This window comes from Hemitrygon akajei, chromosome 13 (assembly GCF_048418815.1).
Source record: "Hemitrygon akajei chromosome 13, sHemAka1.3, whole genome shotgun sequence".
In the NCBI taxonomy this organism is placed as follows: Eukaryota; Metazoa; Chordata; class Chondrichthyes; order Myliobatiformes; family Dasyatidae; genus Hemitrygon; species Hemitrygon akajei.
The window spans coordinates 74,645,545-74,670,616 of record NC_133136.1 but is presented as its reverse complement, the minus strand read 5'-3'; the positions used below and the strand labels follow the sequence as shown (position 1 = coordinate 74,670,616).

The window sequence follows — 25,072 nt, the reverse complement described above, 5'->3', positions numbered from 1 at the left end:
CCAGCAGATCAGGACTGAACTGCATAGGTCACTTAACCAGTAAATAACAGAGCCTACAATTTGGGGGCTGTAAGGAAGCTGAGAAACTGCATGGAACAGGTTCAAAAGAGGATTGAAGTACAGAATAGAAACTGGGTTGATTACTGTAACTAATATTCTCATTGCTAATATAGGGGGAAAGAAATTAGCAAAAAGCCAGTGAAGAAGTGAAGCAAAAGATTATGCAGCCCAATGGAATTAATTCATGAGAACAGTGAATGTTGAATTGATAATGCCTGCCCGACAATGAGCTATCACCTAGAATTAGAGTTGTGAGTTGGGTAAAACACATGGATGAACCATGTAATGGGATAGATGAAGAGCCAAAGATGATCATCGTGAGAGTTAATAATATCAGAAACGAGTGTAATGGGATGTTTTAAGAATATCCAGAGCTTGGATATATAAAGCATCTTTCATAACTATAGGACTACCTGGTGAAATGTAATGCTATTTTTAATACAAGATCTTAAAGTACTGTATGTTTGAAAACAATCACTGACTGAACCGGTAAGGAGAATGTGTGAATTTAGGAGAGTAATATCAAAGAGTGATTTTAATCAACCACCTGCCTGACAGTCAGAATTAGTAAATACAGTGTATGGTTAGTTATACACCCATTTCATCATGGACACCTCAAAAGAAACTTTTCAGTGTAATGATCATCAGAGCTTTTGAAGAAAAGGTTTGTGCACCCGAATGGAAATAATATGTACTAAAAGTGGTGTAAATATACAACAATAATAAAATAAAGCATATTGTAATAGATCATGTTTTGCATATCACTCTCAAATACAGAATTTAAAAATGACTTCTAACTCAAGTACACTAACACTAATAGGATGTACAGTTTCTTTGTGTCTGAAAGCCTGCAAACAATTCTGAATCTCACTGATGGAAGTTCAGCCGCTCAGTAGTTACGAAAATCTTTTGCAAGTGGGAGACCTTTGACTGGCAGACAAAGTTGTTTAGCTTCCAGTGAATGTAGTCCAGTAGATTATCAGGTAAATGTAGAAACTGGTGTGTAACTGAACTAGTCTAGTACAATCCCAAAAGCAACTGAAACCAGGATAATCCCACAGTCACTTTTTGATCCATGTCTAGTTTTCAGATCTCAGCAATTTGCCTGTGCATCTTACACATGGGGACGAAAGAAACTCAATGATGCTCCTGTTTGAGCTCAAGGGCTTTAAAAACCTATTCCCCATGACAGATGATGGATGCAGTTGAAGTTAAATGGAAGAAATGTGCCCCTTACATGTTGTAATGTCCCCAGTGAGTATTTTTCCAATGGAGGACATCAATCTTCTCACTTTGGTGGAGAGTCGGGACACTTAATTAACATATTTAAATGTCTCCCACATTCACTTCAGAGTTTAATTTTTATTTAAGAAGGAATGTGCAGCTTCTTCCACAGACTGTGAAACCCAGAAGTGAAATGAGGAAGGACTGGTGATTCCAGAAGTCAATCCCCCTCCGCCAATAATATTTCTGTGCTGAGGGAGGGGTAGTGCTTTCCAAAATGTATTTATTTCTTTTCATCATATAGGCATCATTTGCAAGGCCATAATTTACTTTGAACACCTAATTGTCCCTGATTGGATGGTGGTCAGCCACCTTGGTGAATAGCTGCTGCCCGTGTAGTGAAGGTGTTTACATGACACTTTTGGGTAGGGAGTTCCAGGATTTATTCACAGTAATAATGAAGGGATGATGATACATTCCCAAATCAGCATGGTGTACAATCCAAGCAAGAACCCGAGCTGTACCCTTCCAAGGTTGATGCCTTATCTAATTCTTTGGCACAAAGTGTGCTTCACAATGAATACTATGATACCAATGTTAACGCGCAGATAGCCTTGTAATCATGTCCAAAATTCAATGTCAGTAGTTTCTCTTCCAATGTATTTTGCACGATAGTGTGTCAATGTGAGATCAAAAGCACAATACATCAACAAAGCATGCAGTATGGTTAGGCTATAACAGAACGTCTCATTTGGGAAGCCTGGACAAATTCTGTAATGCCCAATCAGGAGGATTCGATATTTCCATAACTAAGTAATACCTCACACCAAAAAGAAATTAGCAAAATAAAACTGATAAAAGTTCAAATCAGATACAATGCTAATTCAGCCACATGTAAGCATTAATTTGCTGAATTTATGAGAGCTAGCAGTTTAATCAACAGTACAAACAGAAAATTCTGTAGGTGCTGGAAAATTTGACATAAAAACTGATAATGCTGCAAAGCTGAAAAATGTCAATATCTTTGAAATGAGGGACAGAGATTCTTTGACTTATAATTAGCAAGATTTCTATCCTTATTGAAAGAAAATTAATTGACTTTAATCAGCAACATATTGTTTTTGGCAATGACTACCTCAAAGTCATTAACCAAAGCAAAGTTTCAATATTTAGATTATATTCATATTTAACTCTTATTTACCATTGTGACTAAATAATTCAGCTCAATTGAAAATGCACATAAAATTAATCATTGGCTGACATACATTATACAAACTATATCAGTGATATCTAGCAAAAGATACTTCACACAATTTTTAAAAATACATTAATTAATTCCCTATATTCATAAACATGTATAAATGATAGAGAAGAACAAATGGATGAGGGAATACAGAATTGTATAACATTTAAATACTAGTGGATAAATCTGAATATATGAACAAAGCACCAGGGAAACTTCAGAGGAAATAAAAAGTAATGAAGTAGTGTTATATGTGCTAGACTAGGGTTAGGATATTTGTTAAACTCTGATCTTAATACCTATAAAAAGAGTTACAGGGATAGCAAACTCAGAAGCTGGTATGTATCAGGAAAGATAGAATGGACTGGGGCTCTTAAGGCTGAGGACATCCTGATAGTGAGATTACTATAATTATGAAGAGTTTTAATAGGATAAATTTAGTGAAGATACATCACCGGTGTGACAGTACAAAACTTTCAGGTTATAAACATCAGATAGTTGCTAATAAATGTAATGTGGAATTCAGTGGAAACCTGTTTACTCAGGGAAAGGTAAGAACATGAAGCCTGATGCAATATTCAGTATTTGGGGCAATTAATAAAAACATTTATGGAAAAGCTGATTAACTACATGAGGAATAATGGAATAGATTAATGCGTCAATAAAATTCAATGGAGTAAATTTGGAAGTGGTTCATGTGGAACATAACTACTGATGGAGATAAACCAGGATGAAGAAGTTGCTTCTGTGTGACTGCAATGAGTAGAATTACTCCCAAATGTGATGCATTCAATTAACCTCCTCTTCGTGATCAAACTGCCCGTGGTGCAATTGCTACACAGGCCTTGTCTCATTCAGTTCTGGAGACCCTGTTGCAATTTACTGTCATGATGCTTCTTCAGCCATTGCCTCACTTGTCTGAATATTTTCACTAGAAGTGTTCAAATCTGGAGGATGTTCATGTACACTTGTGGTGGAGGCCACTGCTAAAAACACAGGAAAACAATACAGTTTATATAAGCTGCCATATATGGCCGTTTACCTTTTAAATAACAAACTAGTAAGGATTTATTGCACATTATCATTGCAACTTCTCTTCTATGCACACTACTCTTTAACTACTTCTTTTTACACTGTCTAGAATTCTAAATTCCCCTTCCAAGTAAAATAGAAATTTGCTTTTGCCTCTTGTTTAAATTTACTGCATTCATTGCTCACAAGGTAGTCTCTCAGACACTGGTGAGACCAAATGCAAATTGAGTAAATAGAATTATTGAGAAAATCTTCAAATGAAGGTGCCCCAAGAAGGCAGCATCCATCATTTAGGACCCTCACCATCCAGGACATGCCCTCTTCTCATGGCTACCATCAAAGGAGTCCAAGGATGTACAGTAGATGAAAATTTTACATCTCTCCTACTCTCTCTGTTCTCCCGTCTGTGGCCTCCACCTGATTTTGAGATTGCTCTCTGTATAGTCTAACCCTAGGAAGCCTGGTGACTCTGAAATCTTCTTCTAAGTATAATTCTCTTCTGAGGTGTAATCCCAGAACTGTACACAGCACAGCAGAAGTATTCTAACCACGATTTTGTAAAGCAATTGCAATGCAATTCCCCTTACTAGATCCTAATTCTGCAGATATAAAAGCTAAAACGTTATTAGTCCTTTTGATTTTGTTGTCCAGTTTCAGATTAGTTTTTGTCATATACAACAGGGTGCAATGAAATTTTTTGTTCATGTGAGACTCACAGAGTAAACAGTGTACACAGCAATAATAAACGCAACAATAAATACAGCAACAAACACCAAACAACAGTATGGTGCAAAGAAACAACACCCTGCTCATTTAATTACAATAATGAATAAAGTGATGGGTGAAAAGCAACAGAAATAGAGCAAAAAAAACTTAAAACTATTTAAATAAAGGTTAGATTTTCAATTTTTAATTCAAAATAGGTGACCAGACACTTTACCTGTCTCAGGTTTTCCACATTTAATCTTTTTTTCTGTAAATGTCAACCCTTCCCTATATTGCTCTGAAGATTTAAATTAACTTTGCTTCTCATACAGTAAAATGTGTCATTTGTTTCAAATCAAATCAGGGAGGATTGTGCTGGGCAGCCCACAAGTGTCACCATGCTTCCAGCACCAACATAGCATGCCCACAACTCACTAACCTTAACCTGTACATCTTTGGAACGTGGGGGAGGAAACCAACCCAGTCATGGAAGAAATGTACTAACTTTACAGACTGTGATGGGAATCAAACCCTGACCTTATAGCTGGCACTGTAAAGTGATGCACTAACCGCTACGCTACTGCCATACTTAAATGTAAAACATATTGGATTATGTATGCCATGTAATACAGTAAATGAGATCTACCAGAAGTGATTACATGTCTATTATTACAACCCTTTTACCTCCTAACTAAGTCGGTAATGTGCCTTCAATTCCACAAGCTGTACTTTCAGTCAAAAGCTAATGTAACGAAACATGATTACATAGCTTTGAAAGTCTGCACAAACGAAACCCACAGAATTTCCGGGTTACTACTTTATTTACCTGTTTAAAGCACAAGATTTGCTACTCGTGTTCTATCTATGATATATCCATGTTGGCTTTCTCTAATCAGCTGAAATTAACTTCCACTTAGTGATCAAACAGCTTGTGATGCAATTTCTACACAGGCCTTGCCTTATTCAGTTCTGGAGACACCATCACAATTTACTGTCATGATGTTTCTTCAGTCATTGCCTCACCTGTCTGAATATTTTCTATAGGAGAGTTCAAATCTGGAGGATGTTCATTTGCTCTTGTAGTGGAGGTTGCTGCTAAAAATACAGGAAAACAACACAGTCTGTATAAACTGTCACAGATATGACCATTTACCTTTTTAATCGGTTAAAATAGGAAGCATTTATTGTACATTACGCTTCTACGCACACCTGTTCCTTAACTACCTATTTTCACAATGTCTAGTTTTCTAAAGTCCCCCTCCAGGCAACATAGTAATTTGCTTTTGTGTCTCATTTAAGTATTTAAGTTTACTGTATTCATTGTGAACAAGGTAGTCTCCCAGACACTGGTGAGACCAAATAAAGATTGAGTAAATAGAATGAATAGTAATTTTGTTCTTAATTACACATTCCATAACTTCTCCACAACAGACATAAAGGCTAATAGCTGCACAATTTATTGGATTCATCCTCTTATATTTCATAAATAATGACATAATATTTGCAAGTTTCTATGTAAGGTAATAAATCAAGGGCATTCAGATTATGCCAAAAGCATCTGCCATTTCCCAATTGACAGTAAAACCCACCAAGGAGATACAAGACTCTGCAGATGCTAGAAATCTAGAGTAACACACACAGAATATTAGAGAAACTCAACAGGTCAGGTAGCATTTATAGAAGAAAATAAACAGTCAATGTTTTGGGCTGGAACCCATCTTCAGGACTAGAAAGAAAGAGGGCAAACGCCAGAATAAAAGGGTAGGGTAGGGGAGGGGGAACGGGTTGGTGATTGGTGACAGGTAGGAGGCAGGAGGTGGGGAGTGGGTAGAAAAAGGAAACGTGGGAGGTGATAGGCAGAAGAGGCAAGAGGCTGAAGGAGGAATCTGATAGGAGAGCACAGTAGACCAGGGAATAAAGGGAAAGGGGGTAAAGGTGACAGGCCAGTTGTTAGGGTGGGAGAGAGGAAAGAGAAGAAGGGAATACAAAGGAGGTGATGGGGAAGGATGGGAGCAGTTTCCGAAGTCAGAGAAATCATTGCTGATGCCTTAAGGTTTGAGACTATCAGGACAAAATATGAGATGTTGCCTCCAATCTGCACCTAGCCTTGAAGTGGCAGTGGAGGAGGCCACGGGCTGACATGACAGCGTGGGAATGGAAAGTGGAATTAAAATGGCTGGGGTCAGGGGAATCCTGGCCATTGTGGTGGACGGAGCAAAGGTGATCCCCAAATCTGTGTCGGCTCTCAGCAATTTAGAGGAAGCAGCACTGGATATCGCAGAGGACACTGATGGATTCACATGTGAAAAAATAAGGGGTGGAGATTTGAACAGAGGGGAGGAAGTGATGGTCTCTGATTTCAGGGCCAGTATTGCCCCTAATACAGTTTTCTTGTCTATGTAAATGTTAGAAGCTCCATTGCTAGACTCACTTTTCATTTTCTTAAATCATTGTGTATACCAATTTCCTCCTTGACTGGGCAAACACAATATAAATATACAACATCTGTATTTTCTTACCATATTTGCTTCTATTTTAATAATCCTTAACTACCATTTTTCTTTTGAATATTATGATTACAAACATTTTTGTGTTAATATTTATAATTTATGTATGTTTCCCTTTCCTTTCATTTCCACATCTGTTTTTTTATCCCTCTTTGCTGTTACTGTACTTGTATTTTCCTGATTCCCTATTATTTATAATTTAGTTTTACATTACCACTTATCTTTTTCACTAAACTTGGTTTATTTACTAACTAGAACTCTGAAGAGTATGCACAGATTTTGTATTGAGCTAAATTAGTTTTAAAGCATCTTGTTTATCTGTAACATTTTTGACCAAATTGCTGTCATTAGTACTATTTCAACCCAAACAAAACTAGAATATATTGTTTTAAGTTCCACCCCCCAAACTAAAACCTGAATTTGACCATAATCACTATTAAATAATAACTTTTTAATGGATCATTGACAATGGTTCTTTACTTACAATTCATTAATGTCCTGTTCCAGGCATTTAAACATGAGACTGATATTCTAATTTAGTATTTTTGAATTGCCTCTTTCAGATGTTAAATTAAATCAAGAACCCACCTGTCCTCTCAGAGATGAAAATCCCCTCATTGTTGTGACCTTCTCAACTAACATCAATGTAAACAATTATTTAACCACATTCCGCAATTCATAGGACATTGAATCCAACCTTTCACATAACAGTGACCTTATCTCAAAAGTACTTCACTAGTCATAAAGCTCTCTGGAACACCTTGAGCTGTGTATGTAGCATGTATAATGCAGGTTTCTTTTTCATTTTCGGTATCTTAGTTGAATTAAGTCAGAAATTTTAAAAGAGGCTTTATCAGTCCAGGCTGTGAAATCTTTCTTCTTTTAACATCAAACAAACATTTTAACTCACAGGACCGCAGGAAATCAGAAACTTACAGATATTAAGTCATCTTTATCATTATACATTACACATTCCAAAGAATTACCGTAAGTTTCACCAGGGAATAAAAATCATTCGGTGCTCCTAAATAATTACTGTAATCCCAAGATAAGTAAATTGATTATGAACTAATTTAAAAGAGAGATCACGAAATGTTAATTCTTGTGCTTCTTTATTAATTGGGAAAAGTTCACTCTTATGTAAATTAAGTTTATAGCCAGAGAACTGGCTAAACTGATCAAGAAGTGAAAACATTGGAGGTAAGGATGTAGACGGATTTGAAAGAAAAAGTTATAAGTCATCAGCATAAAGAGAAACTCTATGCTCAACACCCCCTCTCCAAATCCCGGTCAATTCAGGACAATTTCGAAATGCTATCGCCAAAGGTTCTATAGCCAAATCAAAGAGAAAGGGACTTAAAGGGCATCCCTGGCGGGTGCCACGTTTGAGGTTAAATAACTGGGATTTCTGAAAATTAGTCAAAACAGAGGCAGTAGGACACAAATACAGCAATTTGATCCAAGAGATAAAACTTTGACCGAGGTCAAATTTTTCTAAAACTGCAAAAAGGTAGTTCCACTCTATACGATCAAATGCTTTCTCCACATCGAGGGAAACAACACATTCAGGAATCCCAGTTGAAGGTGAATATAAAATGTTAAATAAAAGCCGAATGTTGAAAAAAGGAAGACGATTTTTAATAAAACCAGTTTGATCATCAGAAATAATAGAGGGGATAACAGTTTCTAATCTATAAGCCAAAACTTTGGCCAAGATTTTAACATCAACATTGAGCAAAGAAATCGGCCTATACGAGGAACACTCTGTTGGGTCTTTACCCTTTTTTAATAAAAGAATAATAGATGCCTCATTAAAAGAGAGTGGCAATTTACCGTAATTAAACGAGTCAGATAATACTGAGAATAACTGAGGGGAAAGAAGTGAAGAGAATGATTTATAAAATTCTACGGGGAACCCATCAGGTCCAGGAGATTTCCCTGAAGACAATGCAGAAATTGCAAAAGATATTTCTTCTGATGAAATAGGCGCATTAAGTTTGGCTTTAAAATCAGACGAAAGTGAAGGAATATTCAGATTATTTAAAAAGTGATCAACAGAGATATTGTCATTCAAAGATTCAGAGGAATAAAGTCGAGAATAGAAATTTTTAAATGCGTCATTGATTTCTAAGTGATCCGATGTAAAGTCTCCATTCTCCTTCCGGATCTTTGTAATATGTTGTTTGGCTTTGGAACGTCTCAGCTGATTGGCTAGAAATTTACCAGATTTGTCACCATGAATATAGAAGCGACTCTTACTTTCAAGAAGTTGGCGTTCGACAGGTTGAGTAGACAGAAGATTAAATTTAGTTTGAAGTTCTACACGCTTCTTGTATAATTCAGGATTCTTAGTTTGAGCATATAGTTGATCCAATTCTTTAATCTGATTAATGAGGTCTAATCAATCTGCACAGGACTTTCTATTAAGATTTGCTGTATAGGAGATTATTTGACCCCTCAAATATGCTTTCATGGCATCCCAGACAATCTGGGATGACATTTCAGATGATGTATTGGTGTTAAAATAAAAGGTTATCTGATCCTTAATATATTTTAGAAAATCATCATCCGATAATAAAGTCGAGTCAAAACGCCAGTGTTTATTCCTCTGAGGGAGACCAGGAAAATTTAAGGACAAAGTAATTGGGGCATGGTCAGAGATCAGTATACTCTGATAGTCACAAGAATAGACAGATGGAATAAGTTGATTATCGAGTAAAAAGTAGTCAATTCTAGTAAAGGTATGGTGAGCATGTGAAAAAAAAGTCTCTCTCAGTGGGATGAAGGAAACACCATATATCAGTGATACCATAATTAGAGAAAAAAGAGTGAATATCTAAGGCAGATTTAGTAAGTAGTCTAGTAACAGAGGACGATCGATCCAAATTAGGATCTAACCAACAATTGAAATCGCCACCCAATATAAGAGAGTATGAGTTTAAATCTGGTAGCGAGGAGAAAAAACGTTCAAAAAAATTAACATCATCAAAATTGGGAGCATACAGGTTTGCTAGTACAACTTCAGTATTGTATAATTTACCAGAAACAATAATAAAACGGCCATTTGTATCAGATATCTTAATATGAAGTTCAAAAGGAATATTTGAATTAATAAGGATGGAGACCCCCCTAGCTTTGGCAGCAAAGGATGAATGAAAATGCTGACCCGCCCACTTTGACAGAAGCCGAGAATTATCAAAACTACGAATATGAGTTTCTTGAAGGAAAGCAATGTCAGCTTTGAGTTGTTTAATATGGGAGAAGACCTTCCTTCTTTTAACAGGATGATTCAGTCCCTTTACATTCCAGCTCACAAATTTAAGTGAATTAACCATTATCAATTGTTAGTGCATAGAAGGTAGCAGGCATATAAAAAATCAAGCAGTACAATAACAGTCTGGGAGCAAAAATGTAAACATAGATCCGTAGAATCAAAACAGAGACGTGTCCTGAATAACAAAGGAAAACAAAAGAAACAGTGAGTAGTGTTGGAACTGGAGAATCCACCCCCCTTCGCAACCCAAATTAGACAGCTACCTAAAAAAGCAGCTAGCTCTACCAAAAAAATTAACCCAAGTATGACTTCCAGTTCTGTGTGGTTAACAAAAGTTCCGTATAAATAATATAGCAAATAGTAACTAATTTATGCACTAGAAAACAGAGTTATAAATAGGAACAACTTCAACAGAAGTATAAAACTTAATACAAAGAAAATCAGAAGAAAACTAAAACTAACCTACCCGCGAAAAATTATAAAAGATTAAAAGAAAAAAAAAGGAGGGAGAAAAGGGGGAAATTATAAAATTCAAAGAGAGACCTTATCAACCATTTGCAGAAAAAAAAAGCAAAACTTAAACTATGAATCAACCAACAGGGAGGCCTTCAATAAAAACTCCAAACCTCCAAAACAAGTTAAAGACAATTGTAGTTCTCTATAGATAAGGTTATACAAAAATAAAATAGATTACACAGGTAAAATCTAAAAGTTCGCAGGGAAACATTAAACTTAAATTATCTATTTAGAAAAAATGCACCAAGTCCAGGGAGAGATTGACTACAGCCCTTAGAGTTTCAATAGATAATGACTGAAAAGGTAGTTTTACTTCGAGAAGTACTTATCAACCATTTTAGAAGGTCAGGCCGGTTCCGAAGAAGACGAGGTGGCTGGGAGACTTCCAACAAACGCCTCAGCCTCCTTCACTGATTTAAACCACTTATAATCTCCATTAGTAAGCGTAATTCGGAGATGGGCTGGGTTTCGAAGAAAGGGTCTGAATCCGTGATCAAAAAGCACTTTCATTACACCTTTAAACTCAGCGCGCATCTTCAGAACCTGGGGGGCAAAATCCTCCACAAAACGAATGACCGTATTTTGAAAGGCAAAAGTACCTCTGTGGCGTGCCTCCATCATCAAACGGTTTTTCACCTGGTATTGATGAAAGCATAAAATAATCGGCCGTGGACGGGAACCCAGAATTGCTCGAGGAACATAGATCCTGTGTGCCCTTTCAAGCTCAGGTGGAGTCGGAAAAAATTCTTTCCCGAAAATCTCACAGAGAAACTTGGAAAGAAATTCAATGGGAGAGCCCTTTTCGGTGGCCTCTGGCAAACCAAGAATTCGTAGATTGCAACGTCTGCTCCGATTTTCAAGATCCACCATTTTGGAAAAAAGTTTACTATTCTTCTCCTCTAGGTTGGAGCAGAGAGTTTCAAGATATTGAACACGGCATTTTAAATCTTCAGAAGTTACATCAATGCGAGATAAATGTTCATCATGATCATCCATTCTAGCGTTAATCTGATCCAGTTTGGCATTCAGCTGGTTGAAAGAAGTTCTAAATTCAGTTCTAAAATCCATTAAAGTATCTTGTCGATGTTGTTCCAGAACAGCGAGAATGTCAGCCGGCAAAGCCGTGGAAGTTTCCTTTTCCCGGTTTTAGTACTTTTGGTAGCCATTATAAGATAGATGTGTTCGCAGGCAGGTAGAAGAGAACTAATAAAATACCTAACTAAGGTTTAAGAAGGGAGACACATAGTGCAAAGGTAGGAAGAATAACGGAGCAAAGGTTTGAAGCGACTAAGCAATCGCCATCTTCCTGTCTCTTGCTCCTAAATAATTACTAACTATTTTTAGATAGATAGATAGATAGATAGATACTTTATTCATCCCCATGGGGAAATTCCAACTTTTTTTCCAATGTCCCATACACTTGTAGCAAAACTAATTACATACAATACTTAACTCAGTAAAAAAAAAATGATATGCATCTAAATCACTATCTCAAAAGCATTAATAATAGCTTTTAAAAAGTTCTTAAGTCCTGGCGGTAGAATTGTAAAGCCTAATGGCATTGGGGAGTATTGACCTCTTCATCCTGTCTGAGGAGCATTGCATCGATAGTAACCTGTCGCTGAAACTGCTTCTCTGTCTCTGGATGGTGCTATGTAGAGGATGTTCAGAGTTATCCATAATTGACCGTAGCCTACTCAGCGCCCTTCGCTCAGCTACCGATGTTAAACTCTCCAGTACTTTGCCCACGACAGAGCCCGCCTTCCTTACCAGCTTATTAAGACGTGAGGCGTCCCTCTTCTTAATGCTTCCTCCCCAACACGCCACCACAAAGAAGAGGGCGCTCTCCACAACTGACCTATAGAACATCTTCAGCATCTCACCACGGACATTGAATGACGCCAACCTTCTTAGGAAGTACAGTCGCCTCTGTGCCTTCCTGCACAAGGCATCTGTGTTGGCAGTCCAGTCTAGCTTCTCGTCTAACTGTACTCCCAGATACTTGTAGGTCTTAACCTGCTCCACACATTCTCCATTAATGATCACTGGCTCCATATGAGGCCTAGATCTCCTAAAGTCCACCACCATCTCCTTGGTCTTGGTGATATTGAGACGCAGGTAGTTTGAGTTGCACCATATCACAAAGTCCTGTATCAGTTTCCTATACTCCTCCTCCTGTCCATTCCTGACACACCCCACTATGGCCGTGTCATCAGCGAACTTCTGCACATGGCAGGACTCCGAGTTATATTGGAAGTCTGATGTGTACAGGGTGAACAGGACCAGAGAGAGTACGGTTCCCTGCGGCGCCCGTGCTGCTGACCACCGTGTCAGACCTACAGTCTCCCAACCGCACATACTGAGGTCTATCTGTCAAGTAGTCCACTATCCAATCCACCATGTGAGAGTCTACTCCCATCTCCGTTAGTTTGTGCCTTAAGATCTTGGGCTGGATGGTGTTAAAGGCACTAGAGAAGTCAAGGAATGTAATCCTCACAGCACAACTGACCCCCTCTCGGTGAGAGAGTGATTTGTGCAGCAAATACGTGATAGCATCCTCCACTCCCACCTTCTCCTTATACGCAAACTGAAGAGGATCCTGGGCGTGCCTGGTTTGTGGCCTCAGATTCTGTATTATCAGCCGCTCCATGGTCTTCATCACGTGCGACGTCAAGGCAACAGGTCTGAAGTCATTCAACTCCTTTGGTTGTGGTTTCTTCGGTACTGGGACAATACAGGATGTTTTCCACTGTCTGGGTACTCTTCTCTGCTCCAGGCTCATGTTGAAGATGCGCTGTAGTGGTTCTCCCAGCTCAGTCGCACTGGCCCTCAGTAATCGTGGGGAAACTCCATCCGGTCCAGCCGCCTTGCTGGTACAGATCTTCCTCAGTTGACCTTCCACCTGTGCAGCCGTAATCCTGGGCGTGGGCAAGGTCTCCTGTGAGTGGCTATTTTCCTGTGAGGGAAGTAAGCCTGGTGTGGATTCCTGCGGTGAGGATGAGATTGAGCTGTCGAACCTGTTGAATAAGTTGTTCAGCTGGTTCGCTTTCTCCACATCTCCACTTATGTTCGCACCCCGCTTTGTACCGCATCCGGTGATGATCTTCATCCCATCCCACACCTCCTTCATGCTTTTTTTCTGCAGCTTTTGTTCTAGCTTCCTCCTATACTGCTCCTTTGCCCTCCTTATCTGTATTCTGAGTTCCTTCTGAACTCTTTTAAGCTCCAACCGATCACCATCTTTAAAGGCCCTCTTCTTCTGGTTTAGGAGGCCTTTGATGTGACTAGTGATCCAGGGCTTATTATTGGGATAGCAGCGAACAGTTCTAACCGGGACAACTGCATCCACACAAAAGTTATATAGTTAATATAGTTTTTATTGAATAAGTACAAGTATCTCTCTCACTTTTCATTCCACACTTTCAATCATACCCTCTCCTCTTATTTTGAGATTTCTCTTCATTCAGATTGGAATTCAATTTAAGGTGTGTTCTGGCAGTAATAAGATCCCAGGCAGTTCTCACCAATGCATGTATTGCTTTGTATTTAGCAATCTGCCAACAATGCAGAATGAATGTGTTTCTTTGTTGTAGTAATTGGAGCTGGAGGGAGAGAGAGGAATGTAGGGAGGGCACTTGCAGTACAATTGTTAATTAGGTAGATTAATATACTACATTAATTTAGTACTTCATTGAAATTTCAGCATTATTACCTGAAATATCTATAATGATTAGAATCCCCTGCTGGGTTAATGCATTTATCATTCATTAAAGTAAAAGCATAGGGAAAACTAATTCTTAATTGTTAAAGATGGTGGAGAGTGCAAAGACCATACCAATGAGAAGGATTAGGCCATTCGGCCCATTGAGGCTGCCCCATCATTCCATCATAGTTGATTTATTATCCCTCTCTGCCCCATTCTCCTGCCTTCTTCCCGTAACATTTGATTCCCTGATTAATCAAGAACCTATCAACCTCCACCTTAAATATACCTACTGATTTGGCCTGCACAGCCATTTGTGGCAAAGAATTCCACAGATTCACTACCCATTTGCTGGAGAATTTTTTTCTCACCTCTATTCTAAACGGATGTCCCTCAATCCTGAGGCTGTACCCTCTGTTCTGAACTCCCCACTATAAGAAACATCCTCCTCACATCCACTCTGTCCAGACCTTTCAACATTCAAACTATTTTCACTGAGATTCCCCACCCCGCCCCAACCCACTTCTTCGAAACTCCAGCGAATACAGAGCCATCAAATGTTCTTCACATGTGAACTCTTTCATTCCTGGGATCATTCTCATGAACCTCCTCTGGACCCTCTCCAACATCCTTTCTGATACAAGAGGCCCAAAACTGTTAACAATATTCCGTGTGGTCTGATCAATGCTTTATAAAGCTTCAGCAGTACATCCATGCTTTTGTATTCTAGTCCTCTCGAAATGAATGTTAACAACACATTTGCCTCACTTACCACCAGCTCAACCTGCAAGTTAACCTTTAGGGAATCGTGCAGGAAGACTCCCAAGTCCCTCTGCACCTCTGATTTTTAAATTTTCTCCCCATTTACAAAGTAGTCCACACCTTTATTCCTTCTGCCAAAGTGCATGACCATGCACTTGCTTACACTATATTCCATCTGTCACTTCGTTGCCCATTCCCCCAGTCTGTCTAAGTTCTTCTGCAGACTCCCTGCTTCCTCAACACTACCTGTCCTTTTACTAATCTTCGTTTCGTCTGCAAACTTGGTCACAAAGCCGTCAATTCCTTTATCCAAATCACTGACATACAACATGAAAAGAAGTGGTCCCAACACTGACCCCTGCAGCACACTACTAGTCACCGGCAGCCAACCAGAAGGGCCCCCTTTAATCCCACTCTTTACCTCCTGCCAATCTTCTATCCATTCTAATACATTTCCTGTGATACCATGGGCTCTTATCTTATTCAGCAGCTTTGTGTGGCATCTTGTTAAAGGCCTTTTGAAAATCCAAATAAACAACAACCACCCACTCTCCTTTGTCTATCCCGACTGTTATTTCCTCAGCAGATTTGTCAGGCAAGATTTCCTCTTTAGAAATCCATGCTGTCTTTAGTCTATTTTATCATATGCCTCTAAGTACCCCAAAAACTCATCCTTAATAAAGGACTCCAACATTTTTCCAGCTACTCACGTCAGGATAACTGGCCTATAATTTCCTTTCTTCTCCCTGCCTTCTTTCTTAAAGAGTGGAGCAACATTTGCAATTTTCCAGTCCTCAGGAATTATTCCAGAATCTAGTGACTCTTGAAAGGTCATTACTAATGCCTTCACAATCTCTTCAGCCAACTCTTTCAGAATTCTGGTGTGTACACTATTTGGTCCAGATGACTCATTTATCTTCAGACCTTCAATTTCCCAAGCACCTTTTCCTTGGTAATAGCAATGACACTCACTTCTGCCCCCTGAGACTCTTGCATTTCTAGCTTTCTGCTTGTGTCTTTCGAAGTAAGAACTGATGCAAAATACTTATTAAGAGCCTCTGCCATTTCTTTGTCCCCCATTTACTACCTCTCCAGTGTCATTTTCAAGCAGTTCAATATCCACTCTCATCTCTTTTTCACTCCTTGTGTATCTTTTGTCTCCTCTTTTATATTATTTATCTTTTCTCTTTATGGCTTTTTTAGTTGCCTTAAGTTTCTTTTTAAAAAGCAGCCCAACTCTCTATCTTCCCACTAATATTTAGAGTCATAGAATCATTGAGAAGTACAGCATAGAAACAGGCCATTTGGCCCATCTAGTACGTGCTGAAACCATTTAAAGTGCCTACTTCCATCGACACACCAAGACCAGAGCCCTCTATGTCTCTACCCATCCATGTACCTATCCAAACGTTCCCTAAACGTTGTAATTGAGCTCACATGCACCATTTGTGCTGGCAGCTCATTCCACACTCTCATTCCTCTCATGTTCCCTTTAAGCTTCTCACCTTTCACTTTTAACCCATGACCTCTGGTTGTTCTCCCACCCAACCTCAGTGGAAAAAGCTTGTCCATGCCCCTCATAATTTTGTATACCTCTATCAAACCTCCTTTTAATCTTCTACATTCTAAAGAATACAGTCCCAACCTATTCAATCCTCCAGGTCTTCCACACCCGGCAACATCCTTGTGAATTTTGTCTTTTCAACCTTCTTTCCTGTAGTAGGTGACCAAAACTGCACACAATACTCTTAATTAGGCCTCAGCAAAGTCTTATACAACTTCAACATAGCATCCCATCTCCTGTACTCAATACATTTATTTTTGAAGGCCAATGTGCTAGAAGTTTCTTTACGACCCTGATCTACAGGTGTCGCTACTTTTAATGAATTACAGACCTGTATTCCCTGACCCTTTTTGAACCACACCCCTAACTGCCCTTCTAGTCACTGTGTAAGACCTACCCTGGCTAGTCCAACTGAAGTGCAAAATCCCACACTTGTCTGCATTAAATTCCATCTGCCATTTTTCCCATTGATGCAGATCCCTCTGCAAGCCATGATAGCCTTCCTCGCTGTCCATTGTACCCCCAATCTTGGTGTCATCGCAAATTTGCTGATCCAGTTAACCACATTTATCATCCAGATCATTGATATAAATGACAAACAACAAAGGACCCAGCACTGATCCCTGCAGCACACCTAGTCACAGGCCTCCAGTCAGAGAGGCAACCCTCTACTACCACCATTTTTGTCCTATAATATGCTTTTGTTCTGTCTTTGACTTCCCTTGTCTGCTACAGTTGCCTCATTCTCCCTTTAGAATAGTTCTTCATCTTTGAGATGTATCTATCCTGACCTTCCAAATTTTCCCAGAAAGTCCTGCTATTCCTATTCTGCCATCATCCTGCTACTGTCTCCTTCCAGTCAACTTTGTCCAGCTCCTCTATCATGCCTCTGGAATTTCCTTTATTCCACTGTAGTACTGATACATCTGATTTTAGCTTCTCCTTCTCAAACTGCAGGGTGAATTCTATTATATGATGATTGCTGCCTCAAATCATTCCTTTACCTTAACCATGCAAAGGAGCAATATTGCCCTCTAGTGGTTGCATTTATCAAATTACGTGTAATGGCATTGAAAGAGATTTTCTCAAGTAATGTTGAAGCTGTTACAATTAAAACATTAGCTGTACCTACCATCCCACAAGCTCCTTTGTCCTTCCCTGCCACTCCATTGCCTCATTCTCTGTAATCTACACCAGCTTCAATAGGATCCTACCACTAAATATATATTCTCCTCTCCCCCCCCCCACACCTCTCCACTTTTCACAGGGATCACTCTCTGTGTGACATCCTTGCCCATTCACCTCTCTCTACTGATCTCCCTCCAGCCATTTATTCCTACAAGCATGACAAAAGCTACACTTACCCCTCAACTTCCTCCCTCGCCACCATTCAGGGCCGCAAACGGTCCTTCCATGTGAAGCTACACTTTATCTCCGAGTCTTTTGGGGTCATCTATTGTATTTGGTACTCCTGGTGCAGCCTTCTCTACATCAGTGAGAGCCAACATAGAGTTGCTTTGTCGGGCTCCTCTACTCATCTGCAACAGGGAAGATTGCCCGGTGGCCACCCATTTTAATTCCACTCTCCATCCCACCGGGTAGGTCTATGGCCTCACCTACTGCCACAATAAACCCACTTTCAGGTTGAAGGAGCAACACCTCATATTCCATCTGGGTAGCCTCCAAACTACTGGCATGAATCTCGAATTCTCTAACTTCTGGTAATTTTCCCCTCCCCCTTCTCTCCTTTGAGGCCCCATGTGCCACCTAGGCACTAAGGGTTCAGACGACAATGACGATTCTCTCCTTTGTTATTCCCCATTCTGATCCTCTCTGATCCTTTCTCTTCTACACACCTGCCTATCACCTCCCTCTGATGCCCCTTCTCCTTCCCTTTCTCTCACGGCCCACTCTCCTCTCCTATCAGATTCCTTCTTCTTCAGCCCTTTATCTTTTCCACCTATCAGCTCCCAGCTTCTCACTTCATCTGCCTCCCCCACCCACCCACCTACATCCTCACCTGGCATCAACTATCCTCTGCCAGCTTTTGTACTCCTTCTCCTCACCTCCCCAACTTTTACATTCTGGCTTCTTCCCCTTTCCTTTCCTAATGGAGTGGGAGGGGTCTCAGCCTGAAACGTCGATTGCTCATTCCTGTCCATTGATGCCGCCTGACCTATTGAGTTCTTTCAGCATTTTTTGTAATATGCTAACCACAAGAATCCTGAGGCATGCTTGGAATTGTTATCAAACAATAGAGTTAGTGCATTAGGTTAATAATCTTTCATGACAATTGAACTCACTGCATTGCTCTCTCTGGAGCTACAGCCTGACCTTATGAATATTTCCACTGCTTTCTACTGTAATCAAAAATGTTTGCAGGTTTCCCCGAAAGGTTACCAAGCTTATCCAAGTTTTTTTAATGCCGAGCTTTATACTTGAAAAATATTTTAAGTTAGAATTGATTTGAGGAAAGAAAGCAAAATGTAGGTGAAAGGATAAATAACTCTACATTTGGTGTTGAAAGTAGAGAAAGTTGAAAGTGAACAACCTTGAAGTTGATAAAGATGAAAGCTTTGTATTACATGGCATCAAATGTACAAATGATTGCCTAGAAATTGGATGGCATGCACTTACGATTTGCTAAGGCATTGTGTTTATTTAGCACCACCACCCATCCAGCTGCCACATATAATAATCAGAAAATTAGGATAACAGCCCAGAAACATACACTAATTCAGAACATGTGGTCCCCAACAGGACCACATTCAAATACAGCTCTTGAGACTTTGCACCAGTTTGAAAATGGCTTCTCCACAGGACGCAGACACCTTAGGTGCAATGAGGAATGTGGAGGTTACAGCACGGAAGCCAAGATTCCCCTACTTTACTGATATCTGTAAGATAAATGCAATGAAGGGAATTGGTACATTCTAGGAATGACTTAGGAAGAGGCTGACCTGGGATTGGTACATTGTATTGGTAAATAAGTTTGCTATTATTACATGGGTTTATTTTATTTTATTTAGAGATTCAGAGCAAAAATGCAAACGAGGCTCCGTCAACCACAGCAGAAGGGAAGCCACATTTACCAAAAAAGAGGGCATTTCAGATGTCCTGCAACGAAAAGACTCATCCTGAGAGCAGACGTTATGGAGGCAGAAGAACTGGGAGAAAGTTATGGCGTCCTTACAAGAGACAGGATGGGGAGAGGTATAGTCCAAGTAGCCTTGTGTAGGATTCTGATGTTTTAATCCAAGGCTGTTTCAGATGTCAGGAAAGAGGCACAAAACTTGTTGCTTCATGATTGTTTTATTAAGTGTTGATACAAAAAAAGGAAAATTGAAATGACAGTGATAGAGGTTTACCAAGTGAAGGGACAGACAAAAGAAAGATGGCACAAAATTTTGTGTGTGTTGCTTGGATTTCCAGCATCTGCAGATTTTCTCTTATTCATGATTGCCTTGTTTTATACTACAGAGATAAGGAAAATTCCATTCAAATATGTAGATAAGAGTTAACGAGTGAGATAGCACTTATTCAAATATATGAGTACAATACTCCTTACCTATATCAACACATGTTCTCCCCCCCACCACCACCAATTGCTAAGAGAAGAACAAATGCTGTATAATTTTGAAGAAACATCTGATGCATGACAACCATTAATACTTACCCCAAGGCATCAGCAAAGTCATTGCTTACCCTTTCTAAGGCTGCAGCAACACTTATAATCTCTTGTGTACTCCTTGCAACACCAAAAAAAATGGGAATAAAATTGATGCATAATGTTCCCCTGAAATGCCTCATTTACTTCTGGACTCGGGAAGTAAAGGTAAGGTGTGTTCATGTCTCATTGCAGGGAAAACATTGCCTAAATCAAGAGTTCAGGAGTTGTGAGGTAATGTTACGGCTATATAAGACCTTGGTCAGACCCCACTTGGAGTACTGTGTTCAGTTCTGGTCACCTCACTACAGGAAGGATGTGGATACTGTAGAGAGAGTGCAGAGGAGATTTACAAGGATGTTGCCTGGATTGGAGGGCATGCCTTATAAGAATAGGTTGAGAGAACACAGCCTTTTTTCCTTGGAGTGACGGAGGATGAGAGGTGACCTGATAGAGGTGTATAAGATGATGAGGGGCATTGATCGTGTAGATTGCCAGAGACTTTTTCCCAGGGCTGAAATGGCTAAAATGAGGGGGCATAGTTTTAAGGTGCTTAGAAATAGGTACTGAAGGGACGTCAGGGGTAAGTTTTTCACACAGAGAGAGGTGGGTGCGTGGATGCACCGACAGCGGCAGTGGTGGAAACAGATACAACAGGGTCTTTTAAGAATCTCTAGATAGGTACATGGAGCTTAGAAAAATAGGGGGCTATGCACTAGGGAAATTCTAGACAGTCTTTAGAGTAGGTTTCATGGTCAGCACAACATTGTGGGCCAAAGGGCCTGTAATATGCTGTAAATTTCTATGTTCTATGTTGTAAATAACAATATTCTAACCAATTACGTTGGAAGCCGATGGGTTTAAAGTAAATATCAGTGGATAGTCTACACACAAACTTATCACAATTGGTTACCTGTGGAATTCCAGTAGTGCTTCATAGCAAAACAAATCAATGTTGAAAGGCACATCGAGATTGCAGTGTACAACTGAAAAGAAAATCATGTATGATTTACTAGATAATCTCTTAAAGCTTCAATAAATATAATTGTTTGAGAGTCCACTAAATTTTGTGGACGAGAACAGTGAGTAAATATTCTAGGACAAAAGACAGATATTTAATTCTTATGTGAGAACAGTGCAACTTGCTTTACTTTGAAATACAGTTATCTAATATTTCGTTTGATTAAGCCTCAATCACATGACCAGTCTTGGACTTCATCTCTTGGAAGCTAAGCAATAGCTGGGCACATCATTATACAGAACACACACGGAAAGTTTGAATTACAGGCATCAGTGAAATGTTGTTAATATGAAAGTGCTATATGCACGATAATTTACATGGCAAGCATGTTTTGTTTGCTAACAGATGATGCTTTGATGTGAGTTATACAGTCGGCCCTCCTTATCCGCGGGTTCCGCATGCGCGGATTCAACCAACTTCAGATTGGGAAAACCCGGAAGTTGAGCATTGTTCGCCTCGCATCTCGTTCATTCGCTACTTGTGTTGTGAGTGAGAGGAAGGAGTTTAAGGCTAGTAAGGGATGGCTGGTTAGCTATGTAAAGCGCTACAGCCTCAAGAACTTAAAGATCACAGGAGAATCAGGATCAGCTGATGCTGAGGCAGCAACAGCGTTCCCAGAAGATCTACGATGGTTGCGGCTGTACTGAACATGTACAGACTTTTGTTCTTGTCATTATTCTCTAAACAATACAGTGTAACAACTATTTACATAGCATTTACATTGTATTAGGTATTATAAGTAATCTAGAGATGATTTAAAGTGTACAGGAGAATGTGCGTAGATTATATGCAAATACCAAGCCATCTTATATAAGGACTTGAGCATCCACGTTGTTTGGTATCCGCGGGGGGTCCCGGAACCAATCCCTCGCGGATAAAGAGGGCCGACTGTATTGTTGCAGAGCTCAACAGATACAAATAATCATAAAGCATCTAAATAATTTCATGAAGATGATACAAATCAAAATTAAAACTCATTTTCAATACACGATTAGGAGAATATTTCATATGTTCAATCATATGTGTATTAAAAATGTAGAATCAGTGTATAGAGAGCAATCAAACAAAGAGGTTTGTTAAAATACCTACCAGAGGTGCAGAGTAGTTACTCATCCATATTGATTTCAGGCGAACGCGAAGCAAAGCTATCGAGCATGGGATGAAGGCCTCTTCAATATTAACACTTATACACCTAGTAAAATAGAGAGAAATAATGAAATCAGTTCCATTTTGGAATTGAATTACTGAGTTGTTGTTCTGTAAATACTCTCAACTTTCCTGCTCAGATTATGCAAAGTTTTCAGTCACTAGTCCCATAATCATTTGCTACTTGATTAATTTGTATTGTACTCAGAGACATAGCTGGCTTTTACCCATTTATCAGAATGCTACATGCATATAAGGTTAATATATTCATAATTTTTTTTTCATCAAAGACACCTAATATTTTTTCTTTAATTAGAAACAGAAAATCCTATATCCAAACAAGATTTGTTGCTCTGTATAGTGCCGTCCCCCACATTATCTTCATTTCTGCTACAGTTATGATCAATTTCTGTCTTTTTAGACCCTTTTGATATGACTTTTGTTTATAATCTTGTTGCATTCTTTTCAGCAATGTGAAAACTTCTCTTTTAGGCTGTTAACCCAATTAATTTCACTGTCACCTCCCCCCCCCCCCACCACCTTTTTGTACAGTAGCCAGCATGTCCGCATCCCTGACATCGTGGTGTTCAGTTTTTCATTGTCAATTACATAAAAGTATTTTCTTGTTTTCCAATATCAATATGAAAGGGTCTGCACTTGGCACCCATCAGTTCCTAAGAGTGGACAGATTTACCTATTCAAGTTTCCTATTTTCATCATAAATTTTGGACTCATGATACTCTCTTCTATTCCAACAATTTTCTTTCACCTGGTCGACAACGCATGCCACCATTTGGTCATGCAAAGGTATTGAGTGCCTAAGACATAAAGGTGAATCTTAAATTGTTTTTCTTTTGCGTAATTAAACTTAGTATTGCAGTACTCAGCAAATTGACTGGTAAATAGGATATCGGCAGATTTGACAGCTACCTTCCAGCAGCTTGAAAGCCTGGATGATCAGACTCAGGAACAACGCCTTCCCCACTGCTGTCAGATCTCCGACCAATCATTCTTTTTACATCCCCTTCCCAATGTCACTGCCATACTCTCAAACCACTCATTCTATTGTCACATTAGTATTTCTTTTTGCTTTACCTCGGTTTGCACTACTATGCACCATTCCAGAGTTCTCTGTTTGTCACTCTGCTTATTAATACAATGTATATTGTCTTCTATGTGGGCTTCACACAAATAAGAAATTTCATTCCATCCTGGTGTACGTTATTGGCAATAAACTAATCGGAGTCTGGTTTCCCTTAGTATTTTGCTGTTACCTCTCATATAGCTCCTGCTGAAGTGTGATATCATTGGATTGTTTCCTCGCGTTCAGGTTTAGGAGATCTAAAACGCTCTCTGGTATGTGAAGGCCCTCCTCTGCCAGTGAGCCCAAGTTATAAAATGCCTATAGGGAGGCAAATGAGCAATGTTATCGGTGAAAGTAAGTGATATACACTGTTACCCTCAATCCCCTCAGGGTCATACTCCCTCTACTACTTTTCAAAAAGACATCCACTCAGCTTGTACACTGAGGCGCCAGAGGCGTGATGTGAAGCCCGACTGTTTGCACAGCTCACTCTTGTGCTGGGAACCTTCTGGAAGCCCTTGTCCTCCACTGCTGTTCATTCAGCAAAAATTGACTCCTGCTGGGTGTGGAGAACCTGACTGTGAGGGCTGTTGTGGGGCTGGCACAGTGAGTGCCAATATTACTGTGCGAAGCAGCACCTCCTGCATGCCTTGATGGATCTCACCTGTCTCTGTCATCACCTTCTCTTGGATGGGGTGAAGCTGCCGTGCGCCGCCTCCTCTTAGTCTGCCTGTACAGCTCCACCCTGTGGTGACTAGCTCATCGATGGCCATTGGATAAAGCTGCAAGTGCACCAACAGACCAACAGAGGGCAGCAGTTCACGCTAGGCTCCCTGCTCAGCAATGCTGTCCCGTAACACATAAAATGCTAATACAGTATCTTTTAATGGTGATTCCATTCACAACCTGGTTTGCAAAGATACATACAGAGGACTAAGCAAGAAACTGGTATATTAGGTAAAATGACATGTACCTAATGACATTCAAAAACAGTTTTTGGACTTACTTGAGAATAATTCCATAAAGCAGCAGAGGCATACATGTTAATTGATTGCTCAATATCCTTTTTATGGCTATCATAGCCATAATAGTAGAAATCGCCCATTTTCACTAGAACTGGAATTCACACATAATCAAGAAATGAGTTAGTGCATTGCTGCAAGCTGGAAGTGCTACTTTAGGTCAAACAAATCCACAATATACGTACCAAAAGGCTGTGTGGTATGCTGGAAAGCTGATAAATTATAATACCTCCAGGCAAAATCAGCACATCTCTTTATGAGCTAGTGACAAGAAGAAATATGAGGGCGGATTATTAAACTGCCTAATGAAATCAAGGATGAGACACTAATGTTAAAGAGAAGCAACCTCTCATCAGGAACTCACTGCTTTCTCTTCACAGAGGTAGGCTATGTTTGTCTGAGATGACTCAATTCCTGTTTCCGCCGTGATGAGGAAATACAGCAGGGCTTCTTTCCTGGGGTAGAAGGGAACACAAAAAGTGCTTTAATTTAAAGTACTTGAATTAAGATGCGAAATACAGAAATTCATGATATATTTAATG

At 39.6% G+C, this 25,072-nt stretch overlaps 1 protein-coding gene across 5 annotated transcripts in view; it reads right to left on the bottom strand.

Annotated features, from left to right (window-relative positions):
• Positions 1–1,444: 1,444 nt before the first annotated feature.
• Positions 1,445–25,072, bottom strand: part of LOC140737973 (protein sel-1 homolog 3-like) — a 113,479-nt gene continuing 89,851 nt past the window's right edge. For 3 of the 5 annotated variants that reach the window (XM_073064881.1, XM_073064880.1, XM_073064877.1), the window contains exons 18-25: positions 24,895–24,985; positions 24,716–24,791; positions 24,515–24,624; positions 23,699–23,826; positions 22,368–22,470; positions 21,171–21,243; positions 5,288–5,359; positions 1,446–3,513 (exon numbers count right to left, since the gene is read on the bottom strand). In XM_073064881.1, coding sequence (XP_072920982.1) covers positions 3,413–3,513; positions 5,288–5,359; positions 21,171–21,243; positions 22,368–22,470; positions 23,699–23,826; positions 24,515–24,624; positions 24,716–24,791; positions 24,895–24,985 — 754 coding nt within the window. In that variant the 3' untranslated portion in view covers positions 1,446–3,412. Of the gene's footprint in view, positions 3,514–5,287; positions 5,360–21,170; positions 21,244–22,367; positions 22,471–23,698; positions 23,827–24,514; positions 24,625–24,715; positions 24,792–24,894; positions 24,986–25,072 lie in introns of all 5 variants that reach the window. The other 2 variants (XM_073064878.1, XM_073064879.1) reach the window with 2 other exon arrangements.